Source organism: Drosophila elegans, unplaced genomic scaffold, assembly GCF_018152505.1.
Source record: "Drosophila elegans isolate 14027-0461.03 unplaced genomic scaffold, ASM1815250v1 contig_468, whole genome shotgun sequence".
Classification (NCBI taxonomy): Eukaryota; Metazoa; Arthropoda; class Insecta; order Diptera; family Drosophilidae; genus Drosophila; species Drosophila elegans.
This window is the reverse complement of record NW_024545855.1, coordinates 1,042,782-1,067,122: the sequence shown is the minus strand read 5'-3', so window position 1 is coordinate 1,067,122 and position 24,341 is coordinate 1,042,782. Positions and strand designations below refer to the sequence as shown.

The following is a 24,341-nucleotide window of genomic DNA, read 5'->3' as shown; positions in this document are numbered from 1 at the left end:
TAATTAATTACGCCAGCCCCAAAAAGTAGCGTTAAATCTCTCGGTTTTCTCTTTAGCATAGCTAATGGTTAACGTAGTTCAGGGGGTTTCTAAGGGGGGGGAGTGACTTTATGACTAAATTTCAATTTCAAAACAAGCGCACCAGCGCAAACAAAGACTGAAGCATTAAACACACAAAAACCGAAATAATGAAGCCCATTTAGTGGCGTCATTAAATGAGTTGAGGAAAAGTTGGGGGTGAACGACGAGCGCGCCAAAGAGAAAACTCTGAATGCCAAAGACAACTGTAATATGGAACGTTAATAACGCGTTACATTTGCAACTTCATCTCGTTTCCCCCCAAGGGTCAAATCAACTCTGCTTACAAATTATGACTAAACTTATTCAAATGAGGCTGACTTACAGTTAGCCTTGGCCAGAAAGTGCAAAAGAGAGGGCTGACTCCAGCTAGAAAGAGAGGGAGTCGGATGGAACTGCAGTCACTAGAACGAAGCCGCTGTCGCTGCTTAATTAAAATGTGTAAAGTCAGCAGAAAGAGAGGGCAACATGGCCCCGAGAAAGAGACGGGGCAATACAGCCAACCCCAGCGAATCCATCATTTCCGCTTCCATGCGTTTGCCCAGCAACCCAAAAAAAAATACGAAATACAAAATGCAAAATACAAACTAACCAAGAAAAAACTAAGGAAAAAATACAGCACAACCAGCAACATACACACAAAAACAAAAGACATCAAAATGACTGAGAAACAGCTGAAAAATGTTGCCCTCTGTTGTTGCTGTTGTTGCTGCTGCTGTGCATCATGTTGTTGTCGCGCGCTTTGGGTTAACATTAACCCATACAAATGTGTGCGGAAAGACAGTGCCCCAAGAAAGTTCGCCCAAGAATGCGACACAGAAAGAAATAATGACTCATTTAAGCCATTTTTAGAGGTCACATTTTCCATATCATTAAGCGTCTGCAACTTAAACTTTTACTTCAGTCCAAGTTTCCTAGAAATTTACAGAAAAAACAACAAAATTAATAATTAATTAAAAAACAAATAATAACTCACTAAAGCCATTATTTCAGCTTACATTTTCCAGTGTCTGCAACTAAATCTTTTATTGCAGTCCAAGTTTTCTACAAAAATATAGAAAATAACAACCAAATATATTTATACAAATTAAACTAAAAAGTTAAAACAATAAAACTTGTATGTATATTTTAATATGTATAAAGAATTTTGCCTAAACTCACTTAATTTATTATTAGTTTTAAAGGATAATATTAAAAAAAATAGCTTCTACCTTGTGTATATTTCAAGAAAACTTGAACTGTAATTAACTTTACAACTCATAATTATGCCACATTAATAAATATTTTCTTAATGTTTTGTATCTTAACCTAAGCCTCTGAAAACTGTAAAACACGTCATTAAATATTTGCATATTTTGTGCAATTTTTGCAGAGGGACGCGAGTGTGTGAACTGCGGCGCCACATCGACGCCACTGTGGCGACGCGATGGAACGGGACACTATCTGTGCAACGCCTGTGGCCTGTACTATAAAATGAACGGCCAAAACCGACCGCTGATCAAGCCAAAGCGAAGACTGGTAAGCAAATGCTAGATATACAGATATATGCCATATATATAAACGACCCGCTGGGTTAAACATCCACACATTCGATCAAATTAACTAATAAATTCAGCAACTGTATTCGGAGGGGGGGAGAGGATGAGTTCCTGGGAAATCGATGCACATGAGCATCAATCTCGGGCCACGTTTCTGTCGCCAAAGGCCATAAAAAGCAGCGTGAAAGTTCTCAAATGTCATAATACGATTCCGGGAACCAGAAACTCTTTACGTTTGTTTGTTTTTTCCTTAGTCTCTTGATTGGAGCTGGGAAAAATGCTTTCGATTTGGATGCTGGCCTGGCCTGGCCGATAACGATCGAGGTGCATCATCATTATCACTTAGCGCACTAAAAACATAATCAGACAGCAGCAACAGTCGAGTATTAGTACGTAGCGGTGTGTGTGTGTGTGGGTTTGGGGACTACGTTTTTATCGAGCTGGATCATCAGCAAACTATGAAAATATGTGTAACCTTGTCGCGGTCAGGTTCGTTCTTCGTGTGCCTTGTGTCTTGTGGCGCCAGTACGAAACGAAAGACTCTGGAAACGAACGCAACGCTACGACTCAGCTAACCATACGAAAAATTGGTCTATTAAAGATGCGTAAAAAGGCAGGCAACAAGCATAACACAAACACAACAACGGGCCCTGGCCACAAACAAACAAACTGTTAAACTGAAACGCTGCCTTCGCGTGGCTTGGCGTTGATTTTTTATTGGCATTTAAATCGTATGCGTTTTGATTGCATAACATTAACATAAATAAACCATTATTATGCCCCCGCTGGCCCCCGCTGACGTAGGGAATTCCCAAGAAATTCACAGCTGGACCCCCAAAGCCAAGCTCCTCTCGAGTGTGGACTTTTCTCCGTTGACAAAATATGCAACAAATTAAAATTTATGTGGCACTCAGCTGACTTATGGCCCGTCCGTCTGTCCATCTCTGTCTCTCCTTTCTCTCTGCCTCTCTGTCTCTCTGTTTTCGGTGGCACAGGATGCGGCCCATCAACTTCAAATGTCCTTAGCTGCTTGAAATGCAATTCAATTGTATTGTGTGCCCGCCGAGGGCTGACCATTGAAATCACAGAAGAGCTGAACTGAAACTCTTTGGGTGGCAATTGTATTGATCTTCGAGTCGCGAGACGCGAGGGTCAAGTTTTGTTTGCTGCGATTTTGCATACAACATACAACGTACGACATACAACAACACTGCGGCAAAGCACCTGCAGCTAAAAGGGGGCGGGGAACCGGTCCTCATTGTCTGCTGCTTTGGGGCCGCCTTTAATTAAATTTCCGAATTGTATGAAAACAGTCAACAAGTCGTTACTCTTCCAGCGTAAAACACTGCAAAAGTTCTTTTTGTGTGTGTTGTGTTGTGTTGTGTTGTGTTGTGTTGTGTTATCTGGTGTTGTGTGGTGTGTTGTGTTGTGTTGTGGTGTGCGGATCCCCGAGCTTCGAAACAGAACAATGCAAATTTTTAATTTATGTATTTTAGCCCGCAACTCAGTTTCGGTTTCGGTTTCAGTTTTAGTCGCCAGTTCAGCTCAGTTTTGCAGCTCAGCTCTCCAGTTTTGCCGGCCCCGTTCGCTTTAACATATGTTTTCCAGTTGTTCCGCCGTTGTTCTGTTGCTCTGCTGCTTTGCTGCTCCTTTGTTGTTACTGAAAACTCTGGCTAAGCAGCCCGCTGGCGTCGCAATAATTGCATTTAATTATAAGGCCCGAAAACTTTTATAAGCGTTAAAGTTTCGTTTTGTTTTCGCTTTTAGCCGCCAGGCTGACTGCCCTCCCCACAGCTCTGAAAATAGCCAAGCCTTTTCGGTTCCAGCCTTGAATGGCATTTGTCACATTTGCCAGACAGTGCAGATCGAAACAGTAAACATGCTGCTGGAGTACTAGAAAACATATAAATAAAATGGAAATAACCATTCCATACTCAGATTAATATGTTTGGGATGTTGATTAACCTGAATTATTGTACACTTTTATAAACCTAAAATAGAAAATGTTTTATAAAAATAAATATTAGTAGTCATTCTAATTTCCATTAATCTACTTTTTTTTAAATTTGTCACGTTTGCCATACAGTGCAGAGTGAAACCGAGGTTGCTGAAGTACTAAAAATAAATGAATAAATAAAAACATTCCATTATCCGATTACTTTGGAGATTTTTGTTAGCCTGTAAACTAAAATAGAACTTGTTTTATGAAAATAAATGTTACTAGTCATTCTAATTTCCAGTAATTGTTTCCCAATCTTACACCTTTGAAACGCTCTGTCTATGGAAGCATTTAATGTCTACAGCTAATTGCCAATCCATGTTTAAAAGCCGCAAATCCGCAAAGAACACAAAACTTTAGCCGGGGTCAATCGCAGTCAACAGGCAGCTGCTCATCTCGCCGATCGTGACTTATATAATCAGGGGGGAGGGGGCCTTAGAGGGGCGAGACTCGGCGCTTGCATTTTGCATAATATTTATGCCTCAGTTGCTGCCAGACTTAATTTATGCGAATTTTCACACAGTAAATTGAACAAAACGACGGCCACGTCATGGCAAAAAAAAAAAACAGCAAACAAAGTTAAAAATTATTTATTCTTACGCTTATTACATTGGCTTATGTCACATTTGCATGCCGCTTTGAGCGTTACCAAGAAAAGCTCGCGCTATTGCCATTTGAAAACTGTTGGCAACAATAAACCCATCAACACTTGACACAATCGCTTATAAATGCATTTGGAGAATAGAGCTTAATTAATTATTAATCCGCAGGCGTATTTCAACGCTAACAGCTCAACAGCTAAAGCAGCTAACAGCTTACAGCTAACAGCCATAAACCAGGCTTAAACGATCGCAGCGGGCCAACGAATTTTGTGGCCAACCCACTGAGCAAGAGAGAGCAACTATAGAAACGAAAGAGACGGCGACAGGGGGGAAAACTAATTAACACATTTTGGGGCCAGCTGTGGCATCTCGGGTTCCCCGTGGGAAAATTTGAATCGATTGTAGGCTGTTACGCTAAAAATTAAATGCACAAGGGCAGACGATCGATAATCAAAACTAAAGCAGATCGGTATAAAAAAAAAACCAAAAGGCAACTTGCTAAAAAGTTCAATGTACGTTACTCCTTTTGGCCTCTTCATCATCATCGTGATCATTGCGATCATCATCGAACGCAGCCAACGGGGCGTATACGCAATCGCGGGCATTAAGCTCGTTTTTTCGGTTGTTTCTTATTGGGGCGCTAGGATATCTCGTTAAGTGGGGGCCTAATGTTATTAAAATGCACTTGGGGCCACAAAAGCGAACTGACGAACCTGATCGGCGCAAAAAAAAGGGAATGCAGCCGCGCTCGCTCAGATCAATTAAAAATTAACGATACGAAGCGCAACGCAACGCAACGCAGCAAAAACGGGGCGTGCCAATAATAATAATGAAAGAGGCTCAAAGCAGGGCTCAAACGAAGGCTCAAACATTGGCCCAGCCAAAGGGTTGCACGTCGATGATTAAGGCCAAGCCAGCCTTTTGTCTTGGCCACTTTTTCTCTTATTTTAGCTCTTCTCATTTTATATCAACTTTGTTTTTTATTTATTTTTCCTTTTTTTTTTTTGGTAAGCTTGTTAAGCGGGAATTCAGCTTTCGCTTTTGCTTGCCCTCTCTTTCTATCAACGAAATTTATGGTCACTGTTTAATATGCAAATGCATAATTTTGCACAGGTTACAGCACCACCACCTCCACCCGAAAAAAGGGTCGCTTGTGCATTTTCTAACCCTTTTTTTCCCCATTTACAGACAACCAACACGCAGTTGTTGTGTTTTGGGCACGGGGTGTTTGCGCGTGTTTAGCGCACATTCATTTTGGCCAGCCACTGACCACAAAGGCTCCACCTTGCCTCTTGGCCGGCTCCATTATTTATTTTGGTTCGCGCTGCCCCCATTCAATGGCCAGTGACAAATATTAATGACGATTTTCATGCCTTCCAATGGGAGTTAAGGTTACCAACGGAGGTGTGAGGGGTTGTCAGTCTATTGCAACTATGGTTAGGTTTAAATGCAAGTCATTGCACTCGGAGAAATGGCAGGGACTTTTTAATGACCTTAGCTTATGGAAGAAAATTTAATGTTTTATTTACAAGGTCCTTAAAATATTTGGACTATTAATTAAAATCTTTTTTTTTTAATATTTTATTCATTTTATACCATTTCTCACAAATAGAGTTTCACAACTTTTTACCATTAAGAATATATAGAAAATGATTCACATTTAATTATAATTTCATCACATCGTTTGTTTTTATCCAAATTTTAGTAACACAATCTTTTCCGAATTTTAACTGTTAAAGCCACTTATTTTCACTAAACAAACCTGTCGATTTCTCTATGTTTGGGGTCAAGCTCTGGCTGCCACTGTTACCACTGCTTAAAATTCACAACAAAGGCCCGTTGACATTTTAGCATTTCCATGCGACAAACACTGGACCCAAAGAGCCTTCGTCTGGTTGGCAAAACCTCCCCAGACTGGATCGTAAAATTCATTGAGCAGCATTAATGAGCGACATTAATGGCTTGTTCTGTTTGCTGGCCATATAACATTTTATTGATTTTTTATAACCCAGCAACTCCTCTCCGCAGGGGCAGGTGTGATTTTTAGCAACAGTTTCGTGCCAGGTCGCAGCTTGAGCATGGAAATGAGTTAAGCTGATGTTTTAATTAGTCAAATTAGCTGCAGGAAAACTGAGTCACGCCCCCATCCCCATTTGATTCCCCCTGAAAACCAGCTGCAGGACAATAGAACAGGAACTCAGGATGAGAAAACGAAAAAGTAGCCCATAAAATTTGAATTTTTAAATTAAATTCCACAGTCAGAGATATGCGCTTACCGTTGCTGAATGTAACTGCCATGTGCCCAGACGCAAATTCAACAAACCCCATTTTGTGTGGGGCATCCCCTCAGCACTCATTTTTTGCACCCCCCTTATGAACAGCATCAGATATAGAAATTTTCTACCCGCTATCTTTAGTTATCTTCCCTTGATATATACTATATACACATATATATATATATACGTTTGGGTGGGTGGCTCCAAAACAACCCCCAGATTGAGGGGGCGGCCATGCGCTGTGAGCCAAGTTAAGGGTAGACTGCACAAAACGACTGCGAGAAATTTAATGAATGTTTTGTTAGATAACACAGATACAGATAGAGAGCGAAGTTTGGGGGTTGGAGGTGGGGGCGAAGGATACAAAAAAGCCAGCTCTGCAGAGCGAAAGAGATGCTCCAAGTGAAAGATGTTACACCGAGATACGGATATAACATCTATGGGGCAGAAACTTGTCCTTCCTCTCCTTCAAACACCCCAAACACCCCACTTTTGCCCACTTTTCCCCAGCATCTTGACTGTGTCCCGTCTCGTATCTCAGATGGCAAAGGGCATTGCCACTGAACGACTCAAAAAGAGAGCGCACAAAAGCTCTGCGCAATAAATAGCAGTGTCGAGAAGGAAAATCTATTTACTCGGTACATATTTACTTACCTTTGCCTACCCCCTCACCCCTCACCACCCACCCCGCAACCCCTCAAAACAAAAATCTTTTCGTCTGTGTTTCACTTACAATTAAATATTTAAATGCCTTGTGTGTGTTTCTGTTGTGTGAAATGAAAACGAAATTTGCATAACATCACAAAAGCAAATCAGTTGGGGAAAAAAAATGAAAAATCTTAAAGATAACAAAATATAAAAAGAAGACGAGTCGACCATTTTGTGAGCTTTATTTTGAAAAAATATATATATATAAATCAAGCAAAGCGCAGCAAAAGGTGTCAAATGTGTGGCCAGCAACTGAGTGAAAGAGATGGATACGGCAGTCAAGAAAGAGATGGCGAATGCGGGTCTTAACAACAATACAACGCATTTTGTCATGCATTGATAAATCACAATTTATGGCCACAACACTGAAAACTTCAAAGCCAACAGCACCCACAGAAAACAACTGAGGTCATAATTGTAGCAATTTATATTTAAACTTTAAGGTTATCTTATTTATAATATTAAATGACTTACTTTACTTAAATTTTTTATTTATAGCAACAATAATAATATATTTTGAGGGACACTTAAAATTTATTGAGATATTTAATATTTCAACTGAACTTGACGTTTTTTTAATGTAAAATATTTAATGACTTGTTGTGCCCTTCGCTACTTTAAACCTGAATATTTTAAAATAATTTATGTAAATAGTTTACCGTAAAAAAAAGAAAGTACAAATTTTGAAAATATTTGTAACTTAAACTGTCACTTTATCATGTCGAACTAGAAAAACCTAAGTTTAAAAATCCAGGGCTTTGTTTATATACGATTTTCAAAATTGTTTTTAAAGAAATGTTGATTTTATTATTTGTGTGGTCACACATAAAGCATTCCTTATGTGCCTTTTGCTTTTGTTTATTAATCGCAAGCGCCATCTTGTTTTGTGTGTTTGCTGTGTGTTGTTGCTGTTGTTGTTTTGGCGCTTGCGCTTTTTGCATTTCAATTAAACCCCAAACGCCTGTCAATGTCTGACAGTTTGTCAATTTTCCCATCACCCCACGAATAAACCGCCCTCCCCCTCCTCCTTAGTTATTCCCCTCTCGCTCGCTCTTTGCATGCAGCGGACTGACATTGATTTATGTGATTTGCTGCTCGATTGTTGGGCCTCTGATTGTGGTACTTACTGTACTCTATGTTACGTCGGTGCACCGAATCGAAGTGACACTGTGCTGGCCAACAGGAGTTGAACACCCACCTTTGAATGGAAATGGGAATGGGATTGCGAATGGGAATGGGGAATGGCATTGTGGAATGCGAATCGCTGTGATCCTGTTTCACAGTCGCTCCTCGAACTGTTTTGTTGCATTGTCATGTTAACAACTTAATTTATATACGCTTAAGCATTTCGGCCAAGTTGTCGTTGCCCGGCTGAAAAAGAGACTGCAGCATAATTACCACAAAACTTCCAGTTTATCTTCACCTCATCTCACCGCCTCGTCCCCTCGTAGGCGTTGAAATTAATTTTGAATTTCTCACTTTTCTCGCATTTGGCTGGCATTTTTCGGTCCGCGTGCGCTGTCTGCAGAAATTGTTACAAGCTCGTTAACACAAGACAGTGCCACCAAAAAAAATGCAGACACCACCAGCTCAGCACAGCTCCCTTGCCATATGACCTCTGATTTATGTTAATCGCCAAATCGGGAACAGGTGAGATTCAGACCAGAGCAGAGCAGAGCAGATCGAGATCGAGATCGGACTGCGGATCGAAGTCGAATTCGAACTCTCGGCGACGAAGGCGATTCCCTTGTGGCAGAGGCAACAATTAAAAATCAAAGTCAAACATGATCAACGCCAGTTTAAGGCCTCGTAGCCATGTGTTGTATCAGCAGCATGAACAAGCCAAACTGGAAGGCTGCACAGAAAGAAATAGCAAGGGTTTTGCAAAAGGTTTTCCAAAATATTGGCTGCTAAGAAAAACATTATCATACTAAATCATTAGCTCAGCTTGAAAGGACTAACTAAATAACTTAAAACCAAGTTTGAAAACAGTTCCCTCTAAACTTATATTATTAAGTTGTTTTTAGCTCAAAGAGCATTTTAATCAGCACTTTTCTTTTTGGCTAAAAAATCTTTGAAAATTGCACATATGAAAACTATTTAAAAGGAAATTCAAAAGTTAGTTTCTTTAAAAGTAAAAATTTTAAAAAAATGCAAAAGCGAAATAAGTGAAATAAAGTTATGGAGTTTATATCTGGTTAAAACATATTTCTTGACGAGCACTTTTTTAATTGAAAATATGTTTCTTAAAATCAAATAATATTTTTCTATAAAAATGTTTCTTAAAAACTGAAGTTTCCAAGAAATATCTATTTTTTGCATATAAAAATGTTCAAAATGTTCAGTGTATTTGTAGAGGGGGCACCAATGGAGGGGGTATGCCATAACGAAGACCAAAACGCAGACAAAGTCTGTACTACAGAAATGTGGGGGGTGGGGACTGGGCTGGGGGGGGTCTATAAGGAACAGAGACTGGGTTTTTGGTTTTGGGGCTCTCGATTCTTGGTTCTCGATTCTCTGGGCTCGTTGCTCGTTGCTCGATTCTCGGTTCTTGTAGCCAATTCGTGGAAATTTAAGCGTGGCACAGACATGATCCCAGCTTGTTGTTGCTGTTGCCGTTGTTGTTGCTGCTGTTGTTTTTGGGCAGTTTTGTAAAAATTGTCATTTTAATGAATTGATGCTGCTGTTAACCCAAGTCGAACGCAAGGCAGCCACAATTCTGCGTCTCGTACTCCGTCTGAGTCTCAGTTCTCTGGGCTCCAACTCCAGAGGTTTTTTTTTGTACGGTATGCCATCTAAAAAATGTTGTTGCCTGGTGTGTTAAGCAACTTAGTTTTCGGAGGAGGGAGCTTCGAAAGGAGGGGCATAACATTCTTGCTCTTGTTGCTGACTTTGGTGCGTTAGTTTTGGCGCTGTTCAATTAGCCGCTGCAGCAGCATTAGCATAATACATATACTCTAAGGAAATAGATAATACATAAAAATAACCATAATTTGTTGGCCAATCTCTAACCCTTTTTTGTATTACTTCTTCCTCCTATTTATAGACCCTGCAATCGCTGCAGAGTGCGGCCAAAAGGGCGGGCACATCCTGCGCCAACTGCAAGACCACAACCACAACCCTTTGGCGACGAAATGCCAGCGGCGAACCCGTGTGCAACGCCTGCGGATTATACTACAAGCTGCACAATGTAAGTATCTTCAGAATTTGCTTTAACTACTGTAAGAAAAATGTATAAAAAAAATGGTAGATTTAAAAGGAAAAAATATTTTATAATACAGCAGGGAGTTTTAGATTGATTTAGAGCCTTTTAAAGAGATTTAAAAATATGTACTTAGATGTAAATAAAATCTACGTAGGTACATTTAAGCTTTTTTTTTCTTAATAGTGGCTAAAAAAAAATGGTTAAAATACAACGTGTCGAATATATTCATTCCAAATTTCAAAGGATTAGTTTTTTTTATATAAAAATTTGAAAAAGGGGCACAAAATTACAAGGCGAAATAAAGTTTGTTAGATTATATCAGTTTAAATCACTTGAAATGGGGTTTGCTTAACTAATGTTCTTCAAATTCATTTTCAAAAGTCCCTTTTTTCGAGTGTAGATCAGCTCCAATGGTCAGCGGAACTATTAAGCAGAAAAAGTATCATTTAACTCACTCCACACATATTGATTTTCGATTCGCGCGATTTAACGCCACATTTAACATCGGAATCGGAGTCGAAATCGGATTTGGACACTCTCGAAGCGAGTGTTGTACAGGAAGCGCACGCACCCGGGGATTAAATGTGACAAAAATGAAGTGTCTGGAAAGCCCGCGCCCGCCTACCATTTTCCGGATGCGACCACCCCAGGGGGTTGACTGCCGTTTAGCTTCTCCATTTGTTGCCGCAGCAGGTTGCTGCCCTGTTACCCTCATGATGATGAATGCCCGATGATTATTTAAAGATGCCAGTTAGCCACCACCCACTATCCAGCGATAAGCGTCTACTGTTTGCTGTATGCTGTATGGTGTTTGGTGTTTGGTGTTTGGTGTTTGCCTGTGAAAATGCGATAAGCTTTCCCCGCGATTTCCAGTTATGGGCAACGCGTGGCAGGATGCTAGAAGATCTCCCCTTTGGCAGAGTTAATTTATGTAATCGACTGCCCGGCTAACTGCATTCAATTGAATAATGTTCAGCCACCCCCTCGACATCTCGACATCTCAACGTCTTATTAAATATTCATTAGCCACGCTTTTCAGGGGATAAGCTCAAGTTTTTCCCCCATCTTACAGTTTTTCCTTTTTTGGTGTGTCTTTTTTGGGGGTTTGTTTTTCTTTCCTTTGGTTTTTTTTTGTTGTTCATTCCTTTGCCCTGCAGTCAAGTTTTAATGAGTTTTGCGGTTGAACTTTTGGCACATTTACATGTCAGTGGCCCTTAAGTGATGGGCCACCTGTCTGCCCCACTGTGTGGCAAACTAATTAAGTTGCGGTCGCCACTTGTGGCCACTTGCAAGCAAAGTAGCGGCTGCATTTCGATGGCAATCGGCAAAGGCGAAATATTTTTAATTGAGCCCGTCCATAAAAGGCAAATATCAAAGAGCAGGCAAACACACATACGCATTCACATTTGCTCTATTTTCCCGTAATCTGATTTGCGCTCAAAGTAAAAACTTTTCCGACACACGAGAAAATGCACTTTGGGTGGCTGAACAGGCGAAATTTATTTTTGCAAAAATTTTCCTTCAATTGGACAGTGGCCCATCTCGATAAGATGCCAATCAGCGCGCATTTTTGCTATTGCCATCTCTGTCTGCCCCCCGTATAGCTGTCTCTTTCACTTTTTCTGGCTTTGGTTGCTTTTCTGGCTTGCAGTTCATTTCAATTCAATTCGTTTGTCATTTCGAGCTGTGCCGCCTGTGTGGGCCTCTCTAACCAAAGTGATTGGCACATTTTATGGAAATGTTGCAGTTGCACTTGGCGTAGCATAGTACAGTGGGGCATGGCTAAAGGGCAATTAGAGCAGTCCTGTTTGGAAAGAAAAGAGTATGCAATTTCTAGAAAGCAAACAAGTTATGTATTTTAAAGCTCTACTTTTGTACCTGCTCTCTATCCACCTAGAAAATATTTAAATTTTTTTTATATTTTAATTTGGGACCTTAAGTCATAATAACAGCATAGACATATATAAGTGGTAAGCCTACTAAAATAATTTCCCCTTCCTCTTTGGCAAAAAAACGGCATGCATGGACTATATTTATTTATTTATATATTTTTCCGAAAACCCACAACCACTGTAATCTAAGAAGCACTAGTTCCTGTATCTTTTCTGGTTATGCACTGGCTGGATCTTTGATCTGTTATCTGGCATCTGCGCGTGTCTGCTCGAGAGTTCCTTGAAATCGGGGTATATCTTGGAGAATCAGCATGTTAATTAACGCCAAATGATACAATTGTTGAGCAGGTCACATGGTCCTTGCTGACCTGCTGGGAAAATGTCCTGCGGTGAAGTGACAATGAAGGAGGAAAAATATAGAAAATCATAAAGGTTACCTAACGGTGTCTGGCGCCGTCTGTCCTTGGATTTCTCTTTTCCCTTCCACGGGATCTTATAATATATATCTGATATATATCTCGGGTATAAGTCCCCGATGAGTGTGGTCTGTGGGTGGGCCGCACTGCTGCACTGACTGCATTTTTCCTCATCTGGGGCTGTCAAATTGCCAGTCAACTGCAACGGCGCGTGTTTGCTCCACGCTCGATTTAGATTTTATGCATAAAAAAGTTAATCTGCTGGTGCTCCCCTTTGGGCGCTTTCCTCTGAATTTCTTAATGAGCTAGGCCTGGGCATTAACAACTTTATGCTTTGTTGCTGCATATCAATTAAAGCTCGACAGAGATCCGCAGCTGCCAGCGCCGTCGAGTTGCTAATTGCCGCAATTTGCGCTAAACGCTAGAGAGACTATCAATTACGTGGGCTGCCCTGAGATCCTCCCATCTCCCCTGGATACTACTCTATGTATGGGCTCTTATTTTGTGTGTATCGCATTGTAAGTGATACCCTGTTTGTCGTCAAATCACAACCCTCCGAAAATCTCGGCTCTTCAAAGTGCTCGCTCGGCAATTTAACAATTTCAGTGTTTGCTTTTTCGAGGGCATAATCGGAAATAATAAAAAAAAAAAAAGAAAAAGAAAAAGAGGCACCCAGCACAATGTCGTAATTCACGCCCAGGTAGCCCTTGGTCCTTTGTAATGCTGCTGCTACATTTGTGTGTTGGACTCCCCCCTTCGGCTTTGTTGCTAATGTTTCGCTTCTGCCGCTCTGGGAATGGGTAACCCAATATTGTAATTGTAGCGCAATGAAGCGCATGCTGCCGCTTAGATGTTCGCAAGTGATAAGGAGTTGCATATGAAGAGAGCCCAACAATGGCCAAGGGAACAGCAGCAGCAACAGCAGCAGCAGCAACATTAGCAACAACTGCAGCAGCACAGCAGCAACATCAGCAAATGCTTTAAGTAAAAATACTACAAACAAAAAAAAAACATTACCCGGGTGCCGTTGTGAGCGCTATCAGCGCCAACTAATCGCATTCGCAAATGTCGCTTATCTGATCGTGTAGAAATGCTTGTAATACTTCATTTTCACTTCCCGGTTGCACTCACTCACACATTTTACACACAGGGAGGCACACACACATACACACACACACCCCTGTCTCACACAGACAGCGTGTGCAGCTAGCGGCATTTCCGGTCCATGAATTTGCATAAATTTGACCCATTTTAGCGGTCAGTTTTAGTTCGCTGACGGTTTTAGCCCTCTTTTCGGCTCGCTTTTACTTTATTGATTTTCCACCTACACGCAGGAAAATTAAAACATTTAAGAGCAATTTTTCATAAGCTTTCTCCTGCTAAAATAATTTTAATGCTAATTAAAATAAATTTATATGATATGAAACAAAAACGGACAGAAATAGGTATATCAACTTTATAAAAGATTATTTTTATTGAATATTTTTTGTACGTACCTAAGCATTTGAAGAAAATATTTCAAAGGCAATATATTTAAAATTATTATTTAATATTTTAAATGTTCATTCATCTTTCAAAATTATTTTTTTAAATTTACTGTAAAAACATTTAGTTAGAAAACAAAATATACAACTTATTACCAGTTTGAGTGCTCTATTTTTTCCTCATTACTAATTTATTTGTGTTCTTTTTCAAATTATTTACAGGTCAATCGTCCGCTTACAATGAAAAAGGAGGGCATCCAGACGCGTAACCGCAAGCTGAGCTCCAAGTCCAAGAAGAAGAAGGGTCTGGGAGGCGGCTGTCTGCCAATTGGAGGACATTTGGGCATGGGCGACTTCAAGCCACTGGATCCTTCTAAAGGATTCGGCGGCGGCTTCTCGGCCTCCATGGGTAAGCATCTGCTCCTCGCGAGCCAATTAAACGCCCGTCACTCCAACTAACGCTCGTTTTTTCCCCCAATTCTCTCGGCTCTTTTTAGCTCAACATGGACACCTCTCGAGCGGACTGCATCCGGCACATGCGCACATGCATGGCAGCTGGTACACCGGCGGCATGGGCGCCCTGGGCGCCTCCAGCGGACTGCAGGGCGGCTTCTCCACCGCCGGCTCTCTCGGCGGAGCGGTGGTGCCCCACTCGCAGCCCTACCACTTGGGCCTCAGTTCGATGGTGAGTAGAGGAGAATTTCTATACCAACAGCAGCTTTTTGGGAAAGCTTTTTGCGGCACAGAGAAAAATATTGGGAAAGATTTGGGGAACTCTAAGATAAAGACACTTTTAAAACATTTTTGTTGTTAGATAAAAACAAAATACTTTGTATAACTAAAACAAGGCTATAAGAAAATTCCAATCAATTCATTTTCTAAGATGTTTTCTTTACGGATTAAAATGTTATGAAATGAAGGTTACAACAATTTTGTAGTGACATACATTAAACATATGGAATTTTGAATAAACTACTTATTCAAAAGTAAATCAGAAATTTAATAAATAGGGAAAGCTGTTAAGATATTGATAGCTTTAAATACATTATTTTGAATTAATAATCTCTGAAAATACAAAGTACAAATTTAATAACTATTTAGCTGTTTAAATATTGAGTTTCGAGTAAAAATAAATATCCATTTTTTGCTCTCAAAATTAAAGCTGTGCCAGCTTTTGTGTGGATTGCTAATGCCGAACTTTTACTAACGTTCCACCTGGACTTTTTCCCTCTTTTCTCCTGCAGGGCACCTGGCGCACTGACTACACGTGATGGAGCGGGAATAACTTGAACAACAATCTGTTCAGTTAGAGCCGCGACTCACCCACTCCTCAATCGACTTGATCGAGCAGTGAATAAATCGAGACAAAACGAAACAAAGAAGAAGAGAAAAGTAAACCAGACAAAACACAATGCCAAACTGAGGACTCCTTGGCCAGCAATTGACAGTGGCACCGAGCCCTTGACGAACGCTGGCTATTCCTAATTGTAAACATTGCGTGCAATTTTTAATTATTTAAGCTTTGTCGCTGTTGTTGCTGCTATTGCGAGCCGAGTGGCCCGGCAGCAATAACAAAAGCCCCATTAAAATTAATTAAAGGGCTGCACATTACTTTTATTTTATTTTTCCTTTATGGCTTTTCTGTGAGTGTTTGTATAGTTTTTCCTTATGTTTCATATTGCGCTTAATTAATTTAATTTCTCGCCGCAAATTCAGTGTATTTAATTGTGCTTTATGAACTGCCATAAAAACAGAATGAGGGGGAAATTTCATAAATATTTATTGTGTACATATAACAGAAAACGAGAATCAAGCACACAGAGAACTAAAATTATTATTATATACAATAAACAAAAACAGTTACAATGCACGTCCAAAAGTAAACATTTTTGTATAAATTAAAACAAAATAACAAAAATCGTACATATAAGAAAAGTTGCTTGAGATGTTTGTCCTAATTCGCAAAATGCAATTGAAAATTGCACAAATACTTTAGAGCGTATGCCTACTGTAAACTAGTTAAATTCTTAGACTCTAAACAAAACAGACGTGATAAACAAAAAGTAAAATCTATATATATAAATATTAATATAACAAATTTCACTAAAGCGCGCCATTAGCAATTGTAAAATAAATTTAAAAAAAGGCAGAGAGGGAAAATGTTTTTGATTGAAAGCAAAGGCCGCCGTCAACTTTTTAAACTAAAAACACACTTTAATGTTCAATGTTAATACCTAAGTCTTAAAAATATACACACATACACATTAAAATATGCATAGACTTAAGCGTAATGTAATAAATTTAATTAAATTAAATGTTAAAGGCAATTTGTAAAATACATTTGTTAGCAATTTTTGTAAAATTATAGAGAAAACAAAAAAGAAAAATCGCAAAAAAAAAAAACAAATCCAACTAAACATAAAACTGTAACCCCCTAAGTTGTGTGTATAAAGCCAGTTTAGTCCTAACCTAATTTATGTCTGAGGTATAAACAGAATACGATATGTATAACTATATATATAAATATGATGTATTATGTGCTAAGTGTAAACGATAAATGTATTGTAATTTGGCCATATTGATAGTTGAATATATATAAATCAAAGCAAAAAGTAATGTTTATTTAAAAGCGAAACAAAAAAAATGGAAAATTGTATTAAATTTAATGGCAATCACCAGAAAAATCCATAAAAAAAATCACAAAAATAAATAAAAATAATTTATGAAGAAAAAAATATACATAAAAATACAGAAAAAAAAACACAAAAACGATTCTAATTGAGGAACGGTAACTGAAGGCTCCGCCGATGATTAATTGCTTTCAGATGAGTGGACAGAAAATCGAAATTGGTTTGGTAATAAATCCAATAAGCAGCCATCGAAACCCGGCCCGCAATGATGTCTCTATAATGGCCATTTATGCTTATGAATTGCTCTTTAAATTTCGATGCGTCTTTGCTACACAAGAAACGTGCCTTGATTCCCTCAATTTTCGATACTCTGGCTCTGGCCCTCTATATTAGTCATTTGTTATGCAGCATTTGTTGCTGGCTATTGAACGCATGAATTATGAGTTGTTTGGAGGCGTGAAATGGCATGTTCGTAGCGCAGTTGTTGTCGGTGGTTGGTGTTTTGGTGAAGTGCCATAAGAACACAGTTTGTTGCCTAAGTCTTTTGTTTTACAGCGATGACCAGGCCAGAATGATGGGCCAGGAAAACTCCCAAACGAACGCGTGTTAGCTGGCCATTAATCCAACATATATAGTTGAGCAAACTGCAATGATGACCCCATTGGACCTTTTTTCACTCGGCATCCGGTTCCGCTGCACCTTGCCAAGGTTTTTGTTTCGACTTATTGTTATCAGTTATCAGTTTTCCCAATTGCAACAAAAAAAAATGCAAACTTATCGGCTGGGTATATCTCTGAGCATTGCAATAATTGGGACAGCAATTAAGTGCACGGCATGACCACGCAGTCAAGCAGGTCCGAATTGTTCAGTTATTGAAATATATATGACTGGTTAAACAGTACGTGGATAAAATATAAGTCCTGAAGAATATCCACTACTGTGGTATACCTATATAAACAAGAAACGATATTTATAAATTAGGTGGTTGAAATATCCCATTAAAATTTAACCAACTTAATTAACATATATTATACAATATGTTGTAAACGGCTATGTCGATTAAAATAAATAGATCTCATATTTTGTAAGACCCATTAAAAAATCGACTAAAGCATCAAAAAGTATATGATTCAATGTCGATTTTGATTTTCTTAAGGCTACTTATCAGTAATTTAATATTTTATTCCAAAACTAATCAAAATGAATGCTTTACTGCCGACTTTACATTATTTCAAATACAACTCATTACTTAATTTCAAAGTAATGTAAATAAATGTCAATAATTTAAAGCTGCCTGACAAAACCGAAACGCACTGTACTCGTACTTATTTGTCAGCATCACATGAGCTCAACGTGATAGACACTGTCCTCTACCATTACGGCAAAGTTAACCGAAAACAAAGCAAAACGAAAAGCTAAACCTAATTGCTATATAATTACAATATAATTGAAACAAAATAAGTGATTCGAGGCGGTGCCTTGGAAATTACCCCCCAAATACGCCACATTAGACACATGCAAAAGTGTCGCACATGTCACAGGTCAATTGTAATGGTAACTGAAACTGTTACTCCTATACCAACACCAATACCAATAGCAATACCAATTTCGAGTGAGTCCATCAGAGGAAACAAAACGCGGTGATCAATGCATAAGCAATGACCAGCCATATAAATCAGTTAATCAGCATCGCAGATAAGCGTGGCAGTGGGCATATGTTCGGCCAATGGGAAACCAATTCACACACCGATACACACTCGCATGGGATGATAATGGGGCACGCCACCTGAAACCAGTTGGATATGGAGAACATGCAACAAACGACATAAATAAACCGCACTAAATATGAACGTAAATCAACGGCTCTATCCATGGGATCGGAATTGGAATTGGAATAGGAATTGGTATTGGTATTGTGTGGTGGCTGGGGTAAAGTCTATTAGAGGGAACTCTTGTCTCTGCTGGTCCCATCAAATGTTTGTATTTTGGAAACCGTGCATTAACTAATTAGTTAAAGTCAAACACAAGCAACAACCACATAAATTTATGATATGATTAAGTGCTGGGATGGCTTGCTTAAGTTAAAAAAGCTGAAACCAACATCTGAACTAATATTTGTTTGCCCAAAAATATGGTTATACATATTTTTGCCTTGGTATTAGATTTGTGTTTTTCTAAAATGTTTTTACAAAAAATAAAGAGGAACCAGCCCAATTTGTAAGCTCTTAAATAATAATGCTCTTTGTGACTAATTTTAGTGCAAGGGTTTTCAGTTCCAAAGCCTTATCAAAATGTAAAAAATCTAAATTTTATGTATGCAAAAAATGCATAAGCATGTTAAATGTTAAAAGAATTTTAACATTAGAATTAAGAAAGCAATAAAATACCTATAGAGTTGTTTCTTTTTATAAGTTATAAAAAGTAGCATTCATAAACAGTTACCAAACTTTGTTTTTGCTTTTCTGAAGATAAACTTTTCATCGCCTAAACTATTAATACTTTTAAAACTTGTTTAAATGTAATACTCAATTTAGTTTTACATCGCCCAATCTATTTCTATTTTGAAAATTTATTCATAACAAATACTCCATTTAATTTTGTTTTAATAAGAGAATGGAGAATGTTTTTAAATATTATCAGGTCTTTAATCACTCTATCCATTTTATATTTATTTCATCTTCACTTCTGTTTTTATCTCCAAAACGTTCATATTAATCCGATTAATTTGAGTGCATTAAGTTTGGTAAATCACTGATTAAACAGTTCAATAGCAATCGAATTTGCCTGAGTGCTGGCTGCTTTTTGGGCTCCTCTCACTCAAAGGCCGGTGGCCTTCGGACCAAGACAGCAGCAAATATTTGGTCATGCATTAACTAATTAGTGACAACGACGAGGAGGAGCCAGGGAACAATGCTCCTCTGACCACGACCACGTCCTCGACCATTTCCTCATTGTCCTGGCCTCCGGAGGACCTCCTCCTTCTACTTCCTTTTGTGGGCAACGTAATTCCGTTTCTGTTTCTGTTTCAGTTTCAGTTCGTGCGTTTCGGCTGCGTGTTTATCTGATTGGAAATGTGCACCCAACAATGGCGACACACACACAAAACACTTCTTTAGATGATTAGCTGCGATATGGCCGGTTATGGCTTCTGCCATTCGAGTCGAGTCGATTCGATTTAAATGAATTTTAATACCGATCCAAGGGCAGCGGGCCTCGATTGCAATTCAATTTAGATGGCAACAAACATTATAATCTGAGAGGGCAACTTCCATTAGCTATATTTATCATTGGACACCAGCGCATCAATGGGGATTCGGTTTTGGGTTGGGTTTTGGGTGTTTTGGGGTGTCAAGTAAATGTCGGCTGGTAAATGTAATTGGTTCTCGCGCTGGTTGGCTGCTCCTGGCATTCTGGACTTCTGGCTTTCTGGCTTTCTGGCTCCCTGGCTCTCTGGCTCTCTGGCCATTCCAATAATTTCACAAAAGCTGCCACAGTTTCAATTAAATTTCCGTTATCACACGCTCACAAACAGCTGCATCCAATTCACTGAGCTGGCGCTTAGTCAAACGATTGTACGGCTGTGATAGCACCTACAACTCATTGCCCTAATTAGAATTATTCTAATGAAATTAAATTGCACAAATTGCATTTGTGTATGGGGAGGGCGAATTAATTATAGAAATTGCCATATGCCCGGGCATATGCTCTGTCATAATTTGTTTTAGATTTGCACAATCAACTGATTAACGTAATGAGTTTCTGCCTCTGCTTCTGTTTCTGTTGCCGTTTCTGTCTCTGACCAAACGAACAAATTCATTCCATTGCATTTCTCAGCTAATTTGATTAAATTAGGCACGGATGCCACTGCAACCGCAACTGCAACTGCATCCGTAACTGCATCTGCTTGTGGCCCATGCAATGTCATCACATGTCCACTGCCCAACTCCAAACATGGCCAATGGCCCATTGGTTCTGGGCCTGGTCATATCAAATGCTTAATGGCAACGGCCCATGTCAATTCGTGGCATATTAAATAGGAAAATTGGCATTGGCAATTGCAACAGATATTAGTTACCTCGTTGGTTTCAGCGGCGAATAGGGAGCGGGCTGCCAGGGATATTCCAGAACTGTGTAGGTAGGCCTATGACTGCCACGGAATCGGGCAACAAGCTGCAGACTCAGCGGTTGCCACAGTGGATGTAAATCAGCATTGACAATTAACTAACACGATTTTTAAGTTAGGAAAAATATATGTACCGAAAATTGTGAAAAACATTTAATTTCACTTTATTTATTTTTAAAATAATATTTTTTAAAAATTGCATACGTAAAAAAATGTCATCTTAATTTAATTTTTAAAGTACGTGAAAGGACGGGAATATATTCATGCTAATTAAATGAAAGAATACAAACGGATTGTTGGCATACAATAAAATTATATGGTCTAAAATATAGTATTCATTATTCTGGCTAAATACCATTTTTGAATTGTTTATTTATTGCAGAAATAAAGGCATTTTATTTTTATAATGAAAGTTAAATTCTGGTTGAATTATTTGCTTAGGTAGCTTAGTTTATTGCAGCACTTCAAAAAAAACACATTTATTTACATAATGGAAAAATGGGTTAAGCCTTAATTATACATAGTAATATTTATAATTTTGTCAAAGCCTCTATTTTGATAATAATTCAATTTGATAGATAATATAATAAGTTAGTTTCTAACTAACATTGAATAATGAAGTGTACATTCTTAAAAAATAATAATAAAATAATAATGTAAATTTATCTTTCCCCTAACAATTAAAGGGATAGCTCTTCTGCGTTTACCAGATGTTACGTTACATTAAACTTGAATCATAATGCTTATGACTTAGTGTTTTTTTTTAGAACCATCGCCTTGAGAATCTTCTGCACCACTGTCCAAAACCGACGCTATCTGGGAGTGCGATCAATTTGTCGCTTGATTGTGTGCGTTTTGCATGGCACATGCAATGAGCCTTGCCTTTTTGGCCAAAGTCTAAGCTCTTGGCCCATGCAGTTGGTCCGCAAGATGGAGTTGGAGTTGCAGATGACGATGGAGGCTGTGGAGAGGTTAACTGGCCTTTGGGTTAGTTGTTGACAACCAGGCAGTGGCCATATTTGTGTATTATTGTTAAGCAAACGCACAAAAACCCGAAACACAGAAAAACGCACGAAATAAAAGCGAGGCGAAGCAGCTAAGCTAAAGAAGTGCCTGGCAAATATGACAAAGGCACATAAATTCGGTAGCTCCGCGAGTGGCAGGGATTCTACAAGAGAAAAACAAGATGAACAAAAACGAAGGGAAAACATAAACATGCAACATGTTGCCCGTCTGTCTGGCCAAGATGCGGTGAAAATTTGTGTCGTCATCCCGGGCGAAAAGTGTCAAATTTCACGCAACATGATGCGCTAAATGTGGCCAGAAACTGCCTCCTCTGTTACCAATTCGCTGGCTCTGGCTCTGGCAGTGGCACTGGCACTGGCTCCCTTTGCCAACCAATCCCTCCACACAGTTGCATGTTTATTGTAAATATTATGAAATGTTGATACCTGCGATTGCTGGGCTCTCAGTCTCTGTTCTTCTGGCCGCGCTTCTGCCTGGGGAGAATTTATTGATGCTGCGCGATAAATGCGCTTTGAGCATGGCCAAGAAGCTGACTCGAGAACACGGAGGCATAAATTTCAATTTCCCAGAATTATGCCACAACGAATTATTGTTGCCGACATAATTCCCTGTGTAATTACCAGAGGCAAGGTGATAAGTCGGCAACACTTATCCTGGTGAAAGTTGGCCAAACTTTCGTCATCATTAGGGGCCAAAACAACATCATCGAGTGCCTCTGACAGGCGATAAGTGGTTCGATCTGGTCACGGTCTCCAATCGCAACCCCAACCCCTGGAGCCATGGCCAAAACAATGCATAGTTCTCTCTCCATTTTTTGATTTTTTTCTCTTGTGTTTTCTTCGGACCGTGGACAACATTAACCTGTTAACCCAAACTGACGGCAAACGGCGACGGGCCAGGTCCCCAAGCGAAGTTCCGAGATCCTGAGCTCGGCCTGGTGTCGCCTACTTTTGGGACCTGGTCCCGGATCGCCGGATCGCCGGCTGTTTGGACGCTGGCTTAGCCGAATGCAGTGCATGAATAATGCGCGCCCACAGCTCAATAAATTTCCACTCTTTTCGCCACAGCCCCAACTGCGATTCATTCCCAGTCCGAGTTCCAGTCTTAGTCCCAGGCCAGAAACCGACAAAAATTCACACATCTTGTGCAAGTCCACCTCTCTCGAACTCCCTCTATCCGGATGCCTCTCTCTGCACTTGACAAAACGAAAAAAAAAAAAAAAGTCTAACAGAAATAACAATCTACATTGAATTAAAATTGTTTTATAAAAAATGTATAATCTTTAATAAACTTTTTGTAAATATATTTCTTATACAAATTTAAATTTTTGCTATGAGCAAGTCAACATGTGCATAAGTATTATTTATATAATAATATCTGTTCTCCTTTTTTCATAAAATCAAATATTATATAATTTATACTTGTTCTGATTCAAGCTATTGTATTGTATTTCAAAAATAATTTGTTTGAATATCCCATTAGCACATTTCATTGAGATTCATTTCCTTTAATAAGGAATGTATGTGTTTTAAAATAAAATACTAAAATATTATAAATCTATTAGTTCGTTGAACAAAAACAATCAAAAATTTGTTAGTCTATGGACCCAATAAGATTCTCCCAAACTATGTTTAACAATTTTACTAATGTAATTTGGTTTTCTTATATTAATTTGTACCAGAAGTTTGCTTTGTAGATCCAATACCTTTATTAGGGGTTCCCATATTTCTTGCAGTTTACCTCTTGGACTGGTCACAGTGCCGGGTACTCGACGCCACAGCAGGGAGGAGCTCTTCCATGCCCCAGCTGGGATGATTCATTTGCTCGCCACACAAAAATTCTCAAAAAAAAAATGAAAATAACACAAATAATAAGAAGCCAGTGCAGGGAAAAGACAGAACACGAGGAGGATGGTAGGAAAAAATTGTTACGAGAACCATTTAAAGGAATTCTCTCCAGTTAGAAGTAAGAGACACGATCAGGGGACAGGGATCAGGAATCAGGAATCGGGAATCGGGAATCGGGGACCATGGTCATGGCCAAAAACAAAAAGATACAACCGAGCATTAACAGACCTTAGCAGACTGCTTGGGGTCTGCCACCACCTACCCCACGCCCCCACCTCATCCTCATCATCAGTATCATCATCATCAGCATCATCAACCTCCTTCGATGCAGTTGCATTTCGCGATTCCATTTCCTTTTCGCATGATTTCTCGGTGTGCGCGCCCACAATTGTCGAGAGATTAGAGATGCTGTAATTCCATGGCCTGCGATGCCGATTGGCCTGGCTTACTCGTTTCTGGGATGGATGGGGATGGGTAGTCGGTATGGGTATGGGTATGGGTATGGGGGCAACAGCAA

General features: G+C 39.3%; 1 protein-coding gene across 3 annotated transcripts in view; it reads left to right on the top strand.

The window, feature by feature from the left end:
* LOC108143871 (GATA-binding factor C) overlaps positions 1-16,857 on the top strand; it is a 38,678-nt gene extending 21,821 nt beyond the window's left edge. For all 3 annotated transcript variants that reach the window (XM_017268438.2, XM_041708955.1, XM_017268439.2), the window contains 5 exons: positions 1,451-1,596; positions 10,248-10,391; positions 14,421-14,607; positions 14,696-14,883; positions 15,443-16,857. In XM_017268438.2, coding sequence (XP_017123927.1) covers positions 1,451-1,596; positions 10,248-10,391; positions 14,421-14,607; positions 14,696-14,883; positions 15,443-15,469 — 692 coding nt within the window. In that variant the 3' untranslated portion in view covers positions 15,470-16,857. The remainder of the gene's footprint in view (positions 1-1,450; positions 1,597-10,247; positions 10,392-14,420; positions 14,608-14,695; positions 14,884-15,442) is intronic.
* The last annotated feature ends 7,484 nt before the right edge of the window (positions 16,858-24,341 follow it).